Source organism: Pieris brassicae, chromosome 12 (assembly GCF_905147105.1).
Source record: "Pieris brassicae chromosome 12, ilPieBrab1.1, whole genome shotgun sequence".
In the NCBI taxonomy this organism is placed as follows: Eukaryota; Metazoa; Arthropoda; class Insecta; order Lepidoptera; family Pieridae; genus Pieris; species Pieris brassicae.
The window spans coordinates 989,591-1,007,987 of NC_059676.1; the positions used below are offsets into that span (position 1 = coordinate 989,591).

The 18,397-nt window shown below is 35.0% G+C and overlaps 2 protein-coding genes across 2 annotated transcripts in view; both read left to right on the forward strand.

Annotated features, from left to right (window-relative positions):
* Window positions 1-8,354, forward strand: part of LOC123717164 (cuticlin-4) — a 35,081-nt gene extending 26,727 nt beyond the window's left edge. The window contains exons 5-10 of the mRNA XM_045673024.1: window positions 2,324-2,496; window positions 3,293-3,371; window positions 4,507-4,649; window positions 5,500-5,656; window positions 6,695-6,826; window positions 7,242-8,354. Of these exons, the coding sequence (XP_045528980.1) occupies window positions 2,324-2,496; window positions 3,293-3,371; window positions 4,507-4,649; window positions 5,500-5,656; window positions 6,695-6,826; window positions 7,242-7,439 (882 nt within the window). The 3' untranslated portion in view covers window positions 7,440-8,354. The remainder of the gene's footprint in view (window positions 1-2,323; window positions 2,497-3,292; window positions 3,372-4,506; window positions 4,650-5,499; window positions 5,657-6,694; window positions 6,827-7,241) is intronic.
* A 4,384-nt stretch (window positions 8,355-12,738) lies between these two features.
* On the forward strand, window positions 12,739-14,972 carry LOC123717502 (cytochrome P450 6B7-like). Its single transcript, XM_045673513.1, has 3 exons — window positions 12,739-13,928; window positions 14,036-14,289; window positions 14,668-14,972. Exons 1-3 carry the CDS (start codon window positions 12,814-12,816, stop codon window positions 14,838-14,840), a joined length of 1,542 nt encoding a protein of 513 aa, XP_045529469.1. The 5' UTR covers window positions 12,739-12,813; the 3' UTR covers window positions 14,841-14,972.
* Window positions 14,973-18,397: the final 3,425 nt, after the last annotated feature.

The following is an 18,397-nucleotide window of genomic DNA, read 5'->3' on the forward strand; positions in this document are numbered from 1 at the left end:
GGGATTAAATGAAGTTTAGTGTATATAACACAATTGAAACAGGTGTGATAGTACGAAAAACTAATTATGGAATTACAAATCATTATAAATTTCATACCACAGAAATGTAACTTGAGAAATCTCCGCGTTATAGGGGGTAAATACCGCGTTATAACAACGCGGAAATGTGTGTGTAGCTAGCTTTGCTATATACTTACTTCGGCTTAAAATCTCATTACAAAATGTGGATAAAAGACAGGACAGTGTTTGTTACTCTCTAAATCACTTAATCAGAGCTGGCTCTGCGACCCAAAAAGTGCCTTGGCCTCGGAAACGAGAATCTTCCTCTGCCATCCGCCAAGTGCTGTAGTAGGTCCTCCATTATGCCGATCCAGTGATAGGGAAACCTACTGGTGTTTGTGACCTTCAATAAAACTTAATGTCCGTAGGTTGAAAAGCAATACTTTTTTTCTCAACAACAGTCAAGTTTTTGAATCTTATCCTACGAGAAATTAAATTATTCCAGAAATCCTCTTTAATCCTTTATATTGCAGCTTTAAGCATTTAATATTAGAAAGTCGGGTTCACCATTCTAAAAAGTATACTTTTTAATCACATTCAAAGCCCAAACTGGTTATTTATTGTGACCATTGGGCCCGCCTCCGCTGTGAAGCAAGGTTATAAAGGTCTCTTGGCTCGTTTAAATTTTCTGTAATGTAGTTTTAAAATTGGGAGTATGGGGTTACAGTTGACCCAAAAAACTAAACTTGTTAGGCTAGCTAAATCTATTATAAAATGTTTTTAGTTGTATAAAAAAATACAATTTTATTTTATTAGACCTTTTTGATTTTTTTGTCTTTACAAAAACGTTAACCAATCTTTCAACATATTAATCAACATTGTGTGTGCGCAAGAGAGAGATGTAAATATTTTAACTTTTCGTATTAAATATTTATTATATAATAGACTATCTATACTCGAATCTATACAATTCACTTAAAGATCAATATCTACATTATAAATTCACATCAGCCCGCCATTTCCGACCAAATACTTGGAACCGGACGTGACGTCATCTCCCCTCATTGTTAGGACCCGAAATTAACCCTAATGAAGTATTACTATTTCTTTGAGCGTTATAATGCACTTTTTGCATATGTTTTTTATGTCTATCGGTTAAGTGCTTTTAAATTGTTGCCCTTAATTAGCAAAGTATAAGTAGGTAGCAAGTAGTAGTAAGCAAAGAAAAGCCACGAAAATCGTCAGAGCACTGCTTATTAGTGATTTAGGAAGTAGGCGATTAAGAGGTAATCTCATTGAAATCTATAAAACCCTTACAGGCCACTATAATGTTCTAGGAATTGTGTAGCTTTATTTAAAAAAATAATATTCAATATCATTTATTCATATAGCTAACACAATGTACACTTATGAACGTCAAAAACAGAAATGTATATGAAATGCTTCTTATTTTACTCTCAAATCAAGAGCGTAGAACGGAAGAGAAGAACTGACAATAAACTCTTCGCCACTCTTATTATTCACCAAGTTTTTTTTACACAACCTTTGGAGCTGCAACCATTACACCATGTTCCACATAACATATTAAGTAATAAATTATAATAAAATAAAAACAAAGATTTATCTCAGAATGTCATATCTATCAGCGGGAGGCATGCTGAAGTAGGAGCACGCACTTAAATTCTCGTGGGAACAATACGCAAATACGTAGTTGAAATATCTAATATCGCCGCATACACGAATTCAACTACGACCACTCACCACAAGTAGCACCCGTTCACGAGTATGACGCATGGCCAGGCATCGGCCCCTTCGCCATATTTTAGTGGGAACACACATTCGAGGGGTAATTCTTCAATATTTAAGACTACTCAATATAATACGATTTCCCTTAAGAACTTTCCCCCAAAGCGAGTAGTGGCTGAGTGCAATAGGCTTCCGGAAAGTGTTATTAGTGCAACCTCTTCGAACTCTGTTAAAGAAAAGGTTGGATAATGTCTCCAACTCCGCAAATACGTTTCAGCATATTAAGCTGCTAGTGTGTTTGTCTATATAATAATAATGCACATACCTACCTCATGCCTTCCAGATATAAAATGTTTGGGACCTTTAGTATCCAAAGACTCTGTCAATAACATCTGTATGGCGTCCATGGCTCATTTGATTTCACCGTTTAAAATATTGATCGCGTTGTGGGATAACTTGGATGATTCTATGAGTAACTATGTTTGGTTTGGAATACGTAAAGAACTGACAAGATCTTTTAAGCCGTACTTATTAAGATCCGCCATTATTGTTCTTTAAATTTAAAACTAATTTCCAGGAGGACGGAACAGTAGAATACTACAACAATATAATAGTGCAGCCTCATTTGCGCCTTGTGACTGGTCAAGGTCGTGGCTACCACGTCAGGTGTCGTTACCGTAGGCGAGACCTCACACTCTTCCATTTGCACAGACCACACGCTGACAGACTCACTTCCAGGACTGATGTACGGTAAGTGGCACATATAGGCACATTATATAATTAATTTATATAATTTGAAAATGGTGATGTACCCTTTCTCCTTTTTTATAGAATAGGGGGTAAACTGGTGGGAGGCTCATCTGCCAGACAGCTCGCGAATGCGTAGCCGGCCTTTTAGGAATTGGAACGCTATTTTCTTCCTAATACTTGGTCCGAAAGACCCAGTGTCTAACGTCATAATGTCGTATATATGCTTATTTTATAGCAGATTGTGGGTGTCCATGCAAGTACAAAGTTGAATTCAAAAATTTAATGATGTTAAAAGATGGCTTGTAATGATAACAATTTCCTTTACACAACAGTCAGGAGTTGGTCCCAAAGGAAATTATGTAGACATAAATAGGGAATTCATAATAAAATCAAAAGTATTTAAATTCAACATATTTTTCCTTTTTGAGCATTTGTCAAATAATTTCTAGAATTTTAGGTCGTTTGGCTACGGGAATCTCTTAACAGTAAAGGCATAAAGATTACGGATTAGTAGGCGTGATCATTTTTCTATCTTAATTAATAACAATATTCTATACATACAAATCTGTATTTGTAATATATTTCTAAACCAAATAAAAAACAGATTGGCCATTCGTGGATCTAAATTATCGAGGTGACAACGAACCGGATTTGCAGCGAATAGGTATCTCGATGTACGAAATATAGCCTCTATAATTTTCATTATTATGTATTTATATAAGGGGTTATATAAATAAATTAATCTTGGCACAAGACAAATTATTAAAAATATTGTTATTTTTTATTTTTATTTCAGAGATGAGTACGACGAGGAATCCGGCTTATTGCCCTCTGTAACTATGAAAATATTTAAAGGTGACCCCGAAGAAAAACAGGTATTTTACAATCCTTGCATATTTAATTAATTTATCATTAAAATTTATATATTTGTATTCTCGCTCGAATGAAATCTTTTATAGATTTAAGAGTATACAACGTTCATTTGATTAGCTATTATATATAATAATAAATAACTGTGCTGTAATAAATAAATATTGAGAAATAAACAGATAAATTAATCATAATTGGTGACAGACACAGTGGCGTAACAATAGGGTGACAAAATGCCTTGAGCCCCTGAACCAAGAGGCCGCGAGCTCAAAAAAAATGTTATTTTTAATTCATTGATAATGAATGCAGGTTTCTTCACGTTTCCTTCGCCGAAAATCTAGGGAATATATGATAAATGCATTGAGATATTATGTTATATGGATGAATGTAATACGCATTGAGCTAGCGTGGGGACTAAAAACCCTTCCCTTTCGCCTAGAGGAGTTATTATTGTGGCATTAGTGGGACATATACAACGTGTAATTGCGTACGCTGAAAATCTTGAAGTTTATTCAATTTACAACGTGACAATTTTTACTAATAGGGCCCCATTGAAATTGCCACAGTCCCCAGATGGTATAGTTACGCCAATGAACAAACCCCGTTATTAATTAAACAAAGTTGTACTTTTTGGAGGTTAAGTTATATAAATGAAGTTGGAGAAGTAAGACTATCAAGCGAATTATTTCTATCCATTAAATAATCACTCTAGATCACTCTAGATGTTGGCCTAGTGGCTTCAGCTTTGTCATCCGTCAGGTTTTAGTGGGTAGGGTTTATTAACTCTGAGTTCCACATCCCTGCTGGTGTAAAATACCGTAGGGATATGCGTAAAAGCATTTCCTGACGACAAAAAAAAGTGGCTTCAGCTTTCCGCTCTCGTCCCTGTGGTAGGTTTGAACCTAGGCTGTGCACCAATGGATCTTATGTTTATATGTGGATTGAACAGCCACTAGTATGGTGGAGAAAATCAACGTTAGAAAAGTCATGCTGATCATGCTGAAAGGCTGATCTCCAACTTGCCCATTAGAAAGTCCAACGAATCAGTTAGCTGAATCCCAGACCTAAAAGAATTGTGTGAACTGTTTGTGTGTAACTGTGTTGTCAAGAAATGCCTAAATTTGTTAATTTACATTTTAGGTGGCGTCAAACGTTCGTATCGGTGACACGCTCACGTTAGTTGTGTCATTAGAAAAGCAGAGGAAGTACGGCCTTCTGGTCTCCGAGTGCTCCGTGCGGGATGGACTGGGATGGGCTGAACAGAGTTTGATCGCTGACGATGGGTATAAATATTATACATTTATTAGTTTGAAGATTTTTTTCCGAATTCCATCGACTGCGGTGGCTGGGGCACGTTGAGCGCATGGGCCGCGATCACCCCATGGGGTGGTGAAAGCTTACCTGGGTCGGAGACCAGTACTTGATACAATAGGATGGTGGAGGAGGACTTTCTGCAGCTGAAAGTAATTGGCGGGTGCTGGCCAGGGAGCGCTGCAGAGCAACACTCGTAGTAGTTTAAAAGAAAAATTAAACCGACTTCAAATACATATCAATTATTACATTATTTTCCTAGGTGCTAATGTTACACATTTCTGAGCGCCATTTTGAAAGAGAGAAAGACAACTGACATTCCAAAAGATAAATTTAACAATTTATTTTGAAATACGTAATGCCTTGGATGTCACGGTTTGGGGGAGGCAGGTTGTTCCAGTTGCATTATATCCAGAACTATCACGAAAAGAGGCTGTTCCTTTATAGGTAGCAGTTTATGTATCCCTCGTGAAGAGCTTGACTTCTGTCTGCCCATTTAAGCTTACAATAGGCATTCCGGTTGAATAGTTAATAACTCCAAGCCGTGAGGAAATATGTAACTGGCGATAGCAATGGTTTCGTATGATTAACTCTTATAGGAGTTTGCAATTACGGGCATGTTGCATCCGCCATATGGCTCTTTTATAGCAGTGTTGGCTAGAGGCTCCAGCGAGCGACTGTCATCACTGAGATCGTTGAAGCGATTCCCGCATCAGTTTCTGTGTATCTGCGCTCGAACGGTGAACGAAAACATCGAGAGGAAATGTGGTCTGGATACGATATTTTGGGCAATTTGAAGTCTAAATGATAAATAATTTTCAGCTGCCCGTTAGACGGCGAAATAATGGGCCTCTTCCAGTACAGCGTGGAGAAGCAAGACGCGAAGGTTTCATTCCCGGCTCACAAGTTCCCTTACACTGCCAGCGTCTACTACACGTGTGAGGTCAAACTGTGCGACCTCAATCATCCCACGGATTGTGTAAGTCAGTTGTTAATTTACAACCGTACAACTGTCGATCGACTCGTAAGTATTAGGTCCTTACATATGAAATTGGCGTTTTGTATGGGAGGAACAAAAAGTCGAATATTTTTAAATATAATATATTTAATTAATCAAAGTTTGAACCATTGTTTTCTATACACTTTTGTCATCTCATAGGCAGTTCATTGATCCCTTTAATAAAAAAACCAGTCGGACGGGAATCAATAAAATCTGTGAAGGCGATTTGGACTGCCCCACCAGAGTTAAATTTTTTCCCTTGCAAGAAGTTGTCCAAATTTCGAAAAAAATGGTAATCTGTTGGAGCAAGGTCCGGGGAGTACGGAGGATGTCTCAGACATTCCAATTGAGGCTTCTAATTTGGTAGCCGTCTGTTGTGCAGTGTGTGGTCTAGCGTTGTCGTGAAGTAGCAGTGGCGTGGAGCGATTGACCAGTCTAGATTGTTTAGCCGCTAGCTTTTCCACTATGGTTTGCAATTGCTGATAATAGACATCAGCCGTAATAGTATGGCCAGATTTGAGAAAACTGCAATGAACAATACCGGCACTAGTCCACCAAACGCTTACAAGTAACATGACCGCCATACACATCATTCACCCTTCGAGTCGTTTCCGCAGCACTAGTACCACGGCGGAAACCGTACTCGTAAATAATGCGATAATTTAAGTTTTCCATTTTGTAAAATGAGTGACGCAAACAGAAAAAACAAAAGAAAAAAGCAAATGAATGACGGTCATCGAAGCACAAATACATGAGTAAATAGCTGTACAAATTTGAATTTGGAATTCCTTACCAAAGAGGAGAACATCGTGATTAAAGTGGCCAGTACGAAATACGCCAATTTCATATGTAAGGACCTAATATTTATTTTTAAAATACTTACAGTACTAATATATACGATGATGTCGAAATAAAAATAATAATATAATAAATATATATATATATATATATATATATATATATATATATATATCCCTATAAAGAATATACTGAAGTTTCACTGTGTATTCACTTTAGGAGCCATGTTCGCACAAGAAGCGCGTGCGTCGTGACACGGAGGAAGGATCTCCCGCAACAGTCGAAGTTTTTTCCGGACTTTACGTCAACGAAGCAGATTCGCTGGACAACGATGACGTTGTTAGCGAGAAGGTAGGTTTTGAATCATCAATGTGTCCTCCGTATTCAGACACTCATAATGTCTCATTTGACAATTTTCATTTGTGGACTGTCGAATGTCAAATTTATTTGACGTAGAAATATATTGACAGCATAGTTCATATTTATGAACTAATCACATATTTTTATGGGGCAGGAGGGAAACGAGCAGTTAAGTGCTTCCCGCCGCCCATGGACACCCTGCACCACCAGTTGGATAGCGCGCTGCCGGCTTTAAAGTACATACATCTGATCTTTCTTCTCATTTTTATTCTTTTCCGAATGTAGTATAATCTTCACTAGAATTGGTTCGGTATTTTTATTAACCATTTCGAAAACATAACGCCTATTAAAAAATACTTAGCCTCTTCCTTGCTGGGGTTGACGAAAAAATATTTTTTTTTTACAGAAAGAAGACGAAATATGCATTTCCCAACGCAATTTTGCCATTGGAATATGTATAGCCGGTGTCATTTTAATGATTTGCGTCATAGCAGCTATAGCCTTTATTCTAGCACGACGAAGGAACCCTAAAACTTATTCTAGAACAGGCAGCTCACTGTACAGTGGCCCGTATACCAACACTGGCTATTCGCATACAAGTTAATCTGTATTAACCATAGAATTAATAAGACTCTAGAAATGGCTGCGAGTCACACTTCGCCTCCTGTAAGTGAATTTGTCTCAAGCCCCTGCTTGTTTTATTCTTAAATTGTAAAGTTAACGCAACGATATAGTGAGTAGTATTTGGGACGTGTCAAATGTCAAATGCTTTCGATCTGTCAAAAACTGACATTATCATAAAGACTTTGACGTATACATGACATAAAGTGCTCTATAAGACTTTGCGCCATTTCTAGTGTCTTTGCTATTATTATATAATTCTATAAAAAATACTTTGAAAAACCTCAAAGTTTTCTACATATGTCCGTCCATTTTGTTTAGCTGCCAATGTCAATATTTGACAATATTTATTGGTTAGTTAGTGTTAAACAACGAATAACATTGCACTCAGTGCCATGGGCCATTTCTGTGTAATTGTTGTGTTCATTCACAACGAAACAGTCATAATTTAAGTTTAATTTAAGTATTACACATGGTATTTTTATAATTGTCTAATTGCCCAATTGTTAATATCATTTATCAGGACAATAGTTTTTCTGTTATTTGAACATGAGGTTTACAGATTTTTTGGGATTAAGAGAATTACATATTAGCAATTATATATTTACAATTATTTAAAAAATATCGTAAAATCGAGTTTTCTATGACATTCACTAATAAATTTAGATGAATTAAAATACCATGTGTACGTGAACCTTAATATTTATATGGATAATTTGTGATAATTTTCCGTCCGTTAAGTATAGATTAAGATCAATAGATGGTGACCTTGCATTACGTAATTATATTAAAATTATCATTTACTAATGGAGCAGTTTTTGTGATGTCTTTTTTAAGTTTGTGCTATGTAGAGTAACTTAATTAAAAAGCCGCAGAAAATGTGTTTAAAGAATAAACCAGAATCTACAAAAAAGTCATTCCGCAAATACAACCGTAAACAGTTTGTTTAATTAAAAGTCAAGCGGCATCTTAAGCCGTTTAGTAGTAACAAAAGTACATATACCGGCAAACTTCTTGAGCATTAAACAAGGGAGTGGGAGAATGTTTGCGCGTCGCGCACAGCGCACAAACTTTCGCACAGCGCGGGACACAAACGTCAACTGATTTACCAGTCACGCGATTGACACGTCACTCTCCCGCCTAAAAATCGCTTATGCATAGGCAAGGACTTTTGTTCAAGATGTTTGCCGGTATAGTCTATAATAAGTGGACCAATGGGAAACTAATATTTGGGCATTACGTACGCATTTGCTCATGATTATAAATCTCTTAGAAAAAATTAATCAACGACTATGACCATTGTATAACTAAAGTTACTCTACTTAATAAAATATTTTAAGCTATTCATATTGTTTTACACATAAACTTAATTCTGGTGAAGGGAATCGATTATTGAAATAGAAAGTTCCTTTTTCACTTTTAAAGAAAATAAAATACTTGTACAGAAAGAAATCTTTGTAGAAAGTTAATAAAATTTGAAATTTATTAATTATTACTTTAAATTCAATTGAACTTTAATGGCGTTTTTAGTATATTAATTTGCTTTTAATTCCGTATTTGACTATAAAGTTCAACATGCTCTGTGGTGAAACAATATATTTCCCGCCTTGTTTTTGACTATTTTGATGGTTTGCCATTACTATATGTATTGCCATACTTAATCCGTCCAATATCGGTGCTATATTTTAAACCGCTTTTGCTTTAAGATAGTTACATTTGTAAACATTTTTAAATATTCATAAATAAATACATATATCAAAAAATTATTAAAAGAAAAAAAAAACACTTTAATTGTGTAATGTGTGCGTGCTGTGGTAGTAACTGGCCCTGTCTCAGCATTATGCTATGGAGTAGGCGAGTTAAACAGAGACCACAACAGTGTTATTCTTAGTAATTCTTCAAATTGTTATTGAAAAGTAATTGAAATCTATTTTATTCATATACAACGCAGTGGGAAATAAATAAAATAACTGAATTCAGTCATATATCGAATTTTGAATGATTGTCGTTGGATTTAGAACTGTGTAGAAGAATGGTTATAGACTTTGAGACTTTGAATTTAATAAAATGTTTACAAATGTATATTATAGATTTATGCAACGAATTTTCGATATAAGTTTCATACACTCCATTGATTGTGTATATTACAATGGGGTTCTGGAACTGTATCGCTATGTATAACGAATTTTTAACAAATAAACTGACTAAGAAGATTTGTGTTTTTTTTACAACCCCTAAAGTCAGTGTTGGCTTGAGCATGCCACTTTCATCCCTGAGGTCTCTAGAAGTCTTGGTCCTCGGCAGTGCACAGTGCAATGGACTTTCTATGTGCGCATTTAACATTCGCTGTAACAGTGAAGGAAGACATCGTGACGAAACCGCAGGCACAGGAGGCTACTTGCCCATTAGATTGAAAAAAATATCAGGAAATAGGTACATAGATAAATAGATCAGATACAGAAAACTATGGCCCAGACCTAAAAAGGTTGCTGTGCCACTGATTAATTTTATTTTAAAGTACAGTCTTTATTATCATTTAATACTACTGATCACTCCTGTATGTCAAAGCCCAGAAAATATGGGACAGTGATTTTGCTGGAGTGCATCTTTTCTTTCGAGTTTTATACAGAAAAAAATGAGCTCTAGAATAATTATATATCAATTAACACTAATATCGAAACCATATTAATTTTTGATTAAATAAAGAAAGTAAATAAGGATAACTACCAACAAAAAAGTACAATATAAGATAAAAACGATCTAACAGAAATTGTTGTTACGATAGTTTTTGTTTTATTGTTTTTACACAAGTTTTTTTTAGTTTAAAAGTGGATTTAAATGAACCGAATGCTATTTTGAAACTTAATTTTAACGGTAACTTAATAAATAGAAATAATAAATAAATAACAATAAGAAAAATCATAAGTCATATGTGACTTATGAAAAATAATATAATATTTATTTATTTCTATTGCAAAAAATACTGGTGACGCTTTGTTGGAATAAGAAGTAGATTGTACAAGAAAATCGTATTCAGAATACTGAAAATGAGTGTGGAGGACACAGTTCTAACCTCGCAAATAATACATTTATTTTCGAAGCAAAGTCGGTCTGAAAATCCTCATACAATCTCTTTTCTGTTTCTGACTTATACGATCATCATTCTGGTTGTTTTCAATTCAGCCCTTTGGGCCATACCTCAACGAGATGCCATGGCGACGTGGCCAGCAACTAATTCTTATTGAGATACATGCCGGCCAACTCACTTGGCGACCGACTGTCGACGTCGCCAGTTGTTTGCACGTGTTTGTATGCTCCGTCACTCACTCAGTCGCCAAATCACGTCGACAAAATGACATAAACTCAATAATTCATCAAATGATGTTATTGAAATTTTTCAGTGTATTTTCTCAAATCTACATAGATAGAAAACACCGCTTTGGCTTCGGTTTGATACAAATGCAATACTATACCCATATTTTATCCTTTTTTCGTTTTCTCTTTTTGCGACGCCGGTAATAATATAATAACAGCGCAGCCATTGCCCCGTCCATTTCTGACTGTCGAAACAGAACTGAATGCATTGGCGACGCAGCGATGCCAGACGTAGCCATGGTAACGTCGGTGGCCACGTCGTCATGGCACCTCGGTGAGGTATAGCCCTTTGGCTTTTGTTTTTTTTTTAAATCAAATACATTCCTGTGATTCTGAAAAAGCAACTGCTATGATATAAATTTAAAAAAAATAACGATAAATTATTATAAGATACAGACAGAATTAAAACTATCAATGTTTATCGTATGATAAAAACAGTTTGTAATAAATATAATTATACATTATATCCATACTATCAATATAGATTTATCAAAAATCCGTGTTCCTGTCATCAATACAATGCCTGATAATTATTATTACGAAAATGTTACAAGAAAATAATTTTGTCCCATTATGTCTCAGTTGACCGACACATTACTGCGTAGTTTCCCTGTATATGTCTGGTATGGATAAAGTTGGGTAATATTCAAGTATGGTAAACTGTTTAGACTTTTAGTTTATCAGGAATCCTTTTATTTAAATCAGGAATATTCAAACTGTCAGTTGTTAAGGCAACTGTCTAGTTTTCATGAGGACGTAGTTTTGTAGTTTTAGAGAAATGTATTCACGGAATTTTTTGATATCTTAAATGTTTTTAGTTTTTAGTTACTCAAGATTTTTGATGTCGGAATGAATTTTATTTTATAGGAAAGTAGGTGATCACATTGTGTGCCTGTTGTGTCTTCTAGAATTTTACCGCCACGTCTTAGGGTAAGATTCAGAAAGGAGCTTAGCTAAGTCTGAACGTCGTACGTTAAGAAAGTATTTGATTTGACATATACGAGTCCAAGTTCGCAGTAAGTTACGCTTCGGAATGTTTATTCAACTTTGAATTAGACTCAACACACCACGGGTGTCAGGAACCGACGGTTGATGAAAAATGTGAAAGAGGAGAGAGGAACCGACGTTGAAAAATACGCAATGTTAGTTAAAAAATATTGAAAGGCATTTGATTACGTAATATTACCTTACTGTATGAAAATCAGTATTGTTTAACTATTATGTCACGTTTTATAGTAAATACAATTTTTAATCTATAGTGTTAATTGTTTATTAATTAGTGAGTGCAGTTATATTTTGTAAAAATCAGGAGAGTTCCAGAACCAGGTTCCAGGACTATAAGACTCAGTCGTGAATGACGGACGTCCGCTTGCCAACAAAAAGTGTATGTATATATGTAGCCCAAATTTTATATAGTTTTAACTAAATATTTATCTTTGTAATTTAAAGTGGATTTATTAACACTATCTTAGGATAAAAGTCGTTCTAAGCAGACGGCAACGTAGAGAAGAAATACTTGAAAAACTTTCTTAAGCTTAGAATCAAAAAGTTACTATTATTATGTAATATACTTACTATATGTAATATACTACAAAGTTGTTTGAGTGAAATATTATATACTCTATTATCTACCAAAGTGGTTATAACATTTCATCTAATGTTTTAATAGTGCGACCAACAAAAAAGCAATGCTGATAATTTTAGTATTAGAACAATTTAATGTATTTGTAAAAAACCTGTAAAATAGTGATAACTGCAATTCTATAATTACGCTCTACTAATTAAAAATTCACCATGTAAGATGCTTAATTAAAGTAATGTTTAATTATTGTAACCTATTTATTTAAAAACCTAGAGTTGTGAGAACGCTTAATCTGTGCGTTATAATGTAAGTCCGTTAAATCAAATTGATAACTAATCAGAATAAAAAATCACTAAGATATCAAATCGACTGTATTTAACCTAATTTGATCACTTTCGAAATGTGGTTGCTCGTGGTCGCACTTATTCTGGTAGTCCTTTACTATGTTGGGACGAAAAATTTCGACTATTGGAAGAAGAGGGGAGTTAAATACGACGAACCCATTATATTCTTTGGAAGCAACTTAACCCATATCATCAAGAAACACAGCTTATCCGAAAGATTTGCTGAGCTTCACAACAGATTTCCTAACGAAAAATATGTGGGCTACTTCGAGGCGAACAGACCAGCACTGTTGGTTAGGGACCCCGATTTAATTAAAACCATTCTTGTCACTGACTTCAAACATTTCTACCGAAGAGGAGTAAGCCCCCACAAGGAAGACATTGAACCTCTAATGAAAAATCTATTTACGGTAGATGGAGACGCTTGGAAACTCCTGCGACAGAGGATGACAACAGCTTTCTCTAGTGCTAAGCTAAAAGCTATGTTTCCTTTAATTGTGGAAAGAACTGAAAAGCTAATAACTATCGCAGAGCAAGTTGCTGATTCAGGAGAAGAAGTTGATGTTAGAAATCTTATGGCGAGATACACAACCGATTTTATTGGTGCATGTGGATTTGGAATTGACTCGAAGACTTTAGATGATGACACAAATGATTTTCGTCAGTTAGGGAGAAGTATTTTCACAGTAACTAAACGCGATATTTTAGTTAATTTGTTGAAACGCACGTTCTCCAATGTAGAACTTTTCAAATACATACATTTCTTCTCTCCCGAAGTTGAAAGAAAAAACTTATCATTGGTGAGACAAATTATGAGCCAGCGTGATTACAAACCATCGGGAAGAAATGATTTTATCGACATGATGTTAGAATTGAAACAAAAAGGAAAAATGGTCGGTGAGTCTATAGAAAAAGTAAATCCAGATGGATCGCCTAAAATTGTAGAACTCGAGTTGAAGGACGAGTTGATAGCCGCACAGGTGTTCGTTTTCTTTGCTGCTGGTTTTGAAACATCGTCATCTTCCAGTAGTTTTCTTTTACACCAGCTGGCTTACCATCCCGAAGAACAAAAGCTAGTTCAGAAGGAAATCGATGAGGTTTTAGCCAAATATGATGGTAAACTTTCCTACGATGCCGTCAAGGACATGAAATATCTGGAAATGGCATTCAAGTAAGTAAATATATAAGGAAATAATTTTTATTGAGACAAAAAAACCGTTATCCAAAAAAAGAGAGATTATTAGGACTAAATTGATATTTTTTTTACTTTAATTACAGAGAAAGCAACCGTGTTTTTGCTTCTCCCGGTTTTCTAGTCCGCAAAACTGTAGGAAAATACACATTGCCTGGAACAGATTTAACATTGGACGATAGAACTGGCGTGGTTATATCAACACAGGCTTTGTACGCTGACGAAAAATATTTTGATGATCCTAAGACCTTTAAGCCGATGAGGTTCCACCCTGATAATATACATAAGATGAATAAGAATGTGTACTTACCATTTGGAGATGGACCGAGAGCATGTATTGGTAAGTGCGGCTCTCATCCCTGAGGTAGTAGGTTCGATCGCCGGCTATGCACCATTGAACTATTCGTCTATGTGCGCATTTAGCATTCGCTCGAGCAGTGAAGGACAAGATCGTGAGGAAACCGGCTTTGGACCAAAAAATCGACGGCGTGTATCAGGCATAGCGGGCTGGTCCGCTACCAACTTGCCTAGATTGACAAATAATCATGAAACAGATACAGAAACCTAAAGCCCAATTAAAAATTGATTTTATACTACATATTTGTTGCATAGTGTAGTGTATGGTCTTATTCTATAAAGAATCGTAGAATTTTACCGATTTTATCTCAAATTCGCTGTAATTATTTTTTTAGACGTTTTTATAATGTGAATTTTTTAGGTGAACGTCTTGGTATCATGCAGTCTTTAGCTGGTGTAGCTGCCGTACTTCATGTTTTCTCAGTGGCGCCATCTAAGAGTACCAAACGTTATCCACCAATCGACCCAAGTTCCACCATCGTACAGAACGTTCTGGGTGGTTTACCGCTGGCGTTACAGAGGAGAAAGAAATAATAAACATATTTCGCTTAAGAATTATTTATTTCAATATATGTATGTAAGATTTGTTAATACATGTTTTGTTATTTATTTAGTTATATATTAGACCCAACCATAACTAGAATGTCAAATACAACTTTAATACTATTGAAATGTGTTTAATTTGTATAATATTTAAAATGATATGTTTGAATCTATTATATCACGAATTTTAATTTATACTATCGTAATTTAGCAATTGGGCCTTGAAAATGTTAATTACTTTTGATAAAAACACACCGGCTGATTAAAAATAGCAGTTTAACCTTTTTCGATATACTCTTTAAAATACATTTGTAGAGAAATAAATATAGAAGATACAAGAACGTAAATCCATGTTTCACTTAATGGAAAGTGACTTTTTTTATATAACAGGAGGAAAACGGGCAAGTGGTTCAACTGATGTTAAATGATACCGCCGCAAATAGATACTTACATTGCCAGAGATTGCGTTGCCGATCTTTTAAGAATTACGAAAGGCAAACGGGCACGAGGCTAAGTAGTTCTGGAAAGACTCTATTGGTAATAATACTAATTGGTTCGTAAATACTTCAGGGGGCAGCTAGATCCACATAGTGGTGGTGCACGGCAACTACGGGTGGCATTTCAAAGCAGATATTAACCCGAACAAATACTCTGAACGCTGAAAAGATGCTGACAGACCCAACATCTCTACGAAACGCCGCTCGAAAAGTAACTGGTCCTTAACGATTGTAACCGCTCTACGTTGAAAACAGTCAAGTTGAAGGAGCTGGTACTCCATTTGGGGCCGAATTTGCGCTTTATAGAGTTACAAGCGGTGGCCTGGAGTGAAGTATTGTCTGCTGAGCATGCAAAGCTTTTTAAAGGTTAATTTAGCTTCCCTTCCAAATGACCACGAAACTAAACGTCATTCGATATGTGAACATAGATACCAATATATCCAATATTTCGATTCATGTATCGTCCAAGAGTCGTTTTTAGCGGAAAACTCGCAAACTCGTGTCTTCTGGGGGTTAAATTGGACTAGATTTAGGGTGAAACCCATAGGCTGGGAGCCTGTGCATCCCCGAATGAAAGCCGTATTGGCCCTCAATCAGCCCTTAAGATATCTCAGGAGCAGGCCGTTAATAACGGATTTCATTGCTCGTTTCCTTCACCGTACTAGTGTTCAATAGCGCATGTACAGGAGGACAGCCCACGTTCGAACCTACAACCTCGGCAAGAGCTCGCACTCCAATTATTATTACTTATCAGCTTATAAATAACACCCGCGATAAGAATACATAGACTTTGCGCCACTGATTCACTTTCATTATTACACTATCTTGTAATTAGTTTTAAATAATTTCATCAATTGAAATCATATCATTAGTCCATCATGCAACGATAAATTTGATAAAATATTTGCAGCAGCTATCGGCGTGGAAAGATAAGCATCTTAAGTAGGATATGACGCCTAAATTAATATTTAAAATACTTATTGGCAGAGTTTTGAAGTCGCAAGGGAAACTCATGACGGCTTCGTTTTCTAAAAATGAATTTTTAACACAGAGAAAAAGGGTTTTTACCACAGATTACGTAAAAAGTTGTAATCTAAAAATCTCATATCTAAATTAAAACTCGAAAGCATCTTATCAAAAATATTTATTCTTACAAACACAAAATCAAAACTTACTACTAAAAGTAATATAAAAAGTTTGTAAAAAAAATCGTAATATATATTTATATCTATTTTTACGTTCTTATGAAAAAACGTATTTATCCCTCGAATTTGTTAGCTAAAGGTTAAGAAAGATATGTAACGAATGCCTTCACATCAGTTCAGAAATTTAAACGTAAGCATATAATGGTATTATAACTGAAACTTGATTTCCAATACATATCAAGTCCCCTTAGGTATAGAAAAAATTGCTATAATAATAGAGAGCAACGAACAGCCTCCGTATTAAAAACTAAAAGCGTGGTAGATGTCAGAAACTGACAATGACATATAGACTATACTTGTCTATGGGAGTGCTAATGGCCTCTTAAATCCAGGTTCTATACTAACATTTTGAATGCGCTCATCTTTCAAGTATTGCCATCAACACAATTGTCAGTTTATGTCAAACGCGTTGATTTCAGAGTTTTCTACGCGAATTCTATTCGGAAGATAAGCTATCTCCCTATAGCAAAAATGTTTTTATTGCTATACTTATTTTAACTATCTATCTAAGTATTTTTGGTATTGAGAAAGACTGACTTACAAAAGACTGCTTGAGAATAATTTTCATTACTCAAAACTGCTTGAATGTATGTATATTTTGTAAATGTTTCAAGGAATAAATGAGGCTTAATTGTTATTCTGTATTAAAACTAGATTTTCAAATAAATCCTATTTGACAGCTGTTATAGAAAGTCGGTGTTAGATAAATAGTAAGGGCTTAATAGTCCCAAAATATACCAATACCTTTTAAAACATTTTAGCTGTTTCCCAATAAATATGCTAACAAGCCTATAATAACGATAGGTTACTAAATTTACTAACTCTTTATCACAATAATATAGGAACTATATAATAATCTCAAATGTTATCTCGTCAATACCCGCAAACAATGTAAATTTGTTCATACAAATGTACTGAAAAGAATCAAAATCCATAGACACCGTAAAACTTAAATTACTATTTAATGAGGTACTTAATATATCCCAATTGAAAACATCCAAATTATGATATAACTGTAACCAGTCTAACACTTTTGGTAAGGACGCGTTAGATTTGAATGTAGCCGCCATTTTGAAAAGGCTACTGATCTCGTACTCTACAATTTGAAAATCTATTAAAACCTCCTTTAGAAATTCGAAACTGTTTTTGTCATAACAACTGTAGATCAAACTGTCACTTTTGACACCGTGACATTTCAACATTGGAAATGGCGGGGAGACAATCGCGTTCGAAATTCGAGTTTGAATTTCCTTAAATGTGTCAATTGTCATCCGTTTGCCGATTCGTTGAATAATTCTCACGTTTATCACCGAACTATTTGTGTCGTCGTCTTTTTTAAATTTAGAATTTTCAGACAAATTATTGGACACATTATTTATATTATTACCAAAATAAAATATATTTTCAACATCACTTTGTTGATTCTTTTCTTCTTCGCCATCTTTAGAACTCGTGAAACTAGTGTCACTGCTTCCAGTGGACTCTTCATAATTTTCATCATTAGTAAAGTTTGAACTGTTCTTTGATATTTTATTCAAACCAAAGGACCTAAAATCGCATTTATGAATTTAATGTTAAGTTTGATTCTTAATATTCAATATTTAATAAAAACATGGCCTGAGGTCTCTTATTCAAAATAACTAAATTAGTATAATTGCATTGTTATTAGGGTTGCCAGCCGTACTTTTTAATAAAATGTTATACGTTACTTCAGATAATTGTACTCTATACTTTATGAGAACAACTTATCTTTAGACGAAAATACTGTATTTCGCATAATGTGATTTCTTCAGTCGTAAATATTTTTTCGTTTAACGGAATTCATCGATTGGCGCCGAAGCGATGT

Coding starts and splice junctions, on each gene's coding strand:
- LOC123717502 (XM_045673513.1), top strand. CDS start 12,814: ATGTGGTTGCTCGTGGTCGCACTTATTCTGGTAGTCCTTTACTATGTT. Junction 13,929..14,035: donor TATCTGGAAATGGCATTCAA/GTAAGTAAATAT, acceptor CTTTAATTACAG/AGAAAGCAACCGTGTTTTTG. Junction 14,290..14,667: donor TGGACCGAGAGCATGTATTG/GTAAGTGCGGCT, acceptor TGAATTTTTTAG/GTGAACGTCTTGGTATCATG.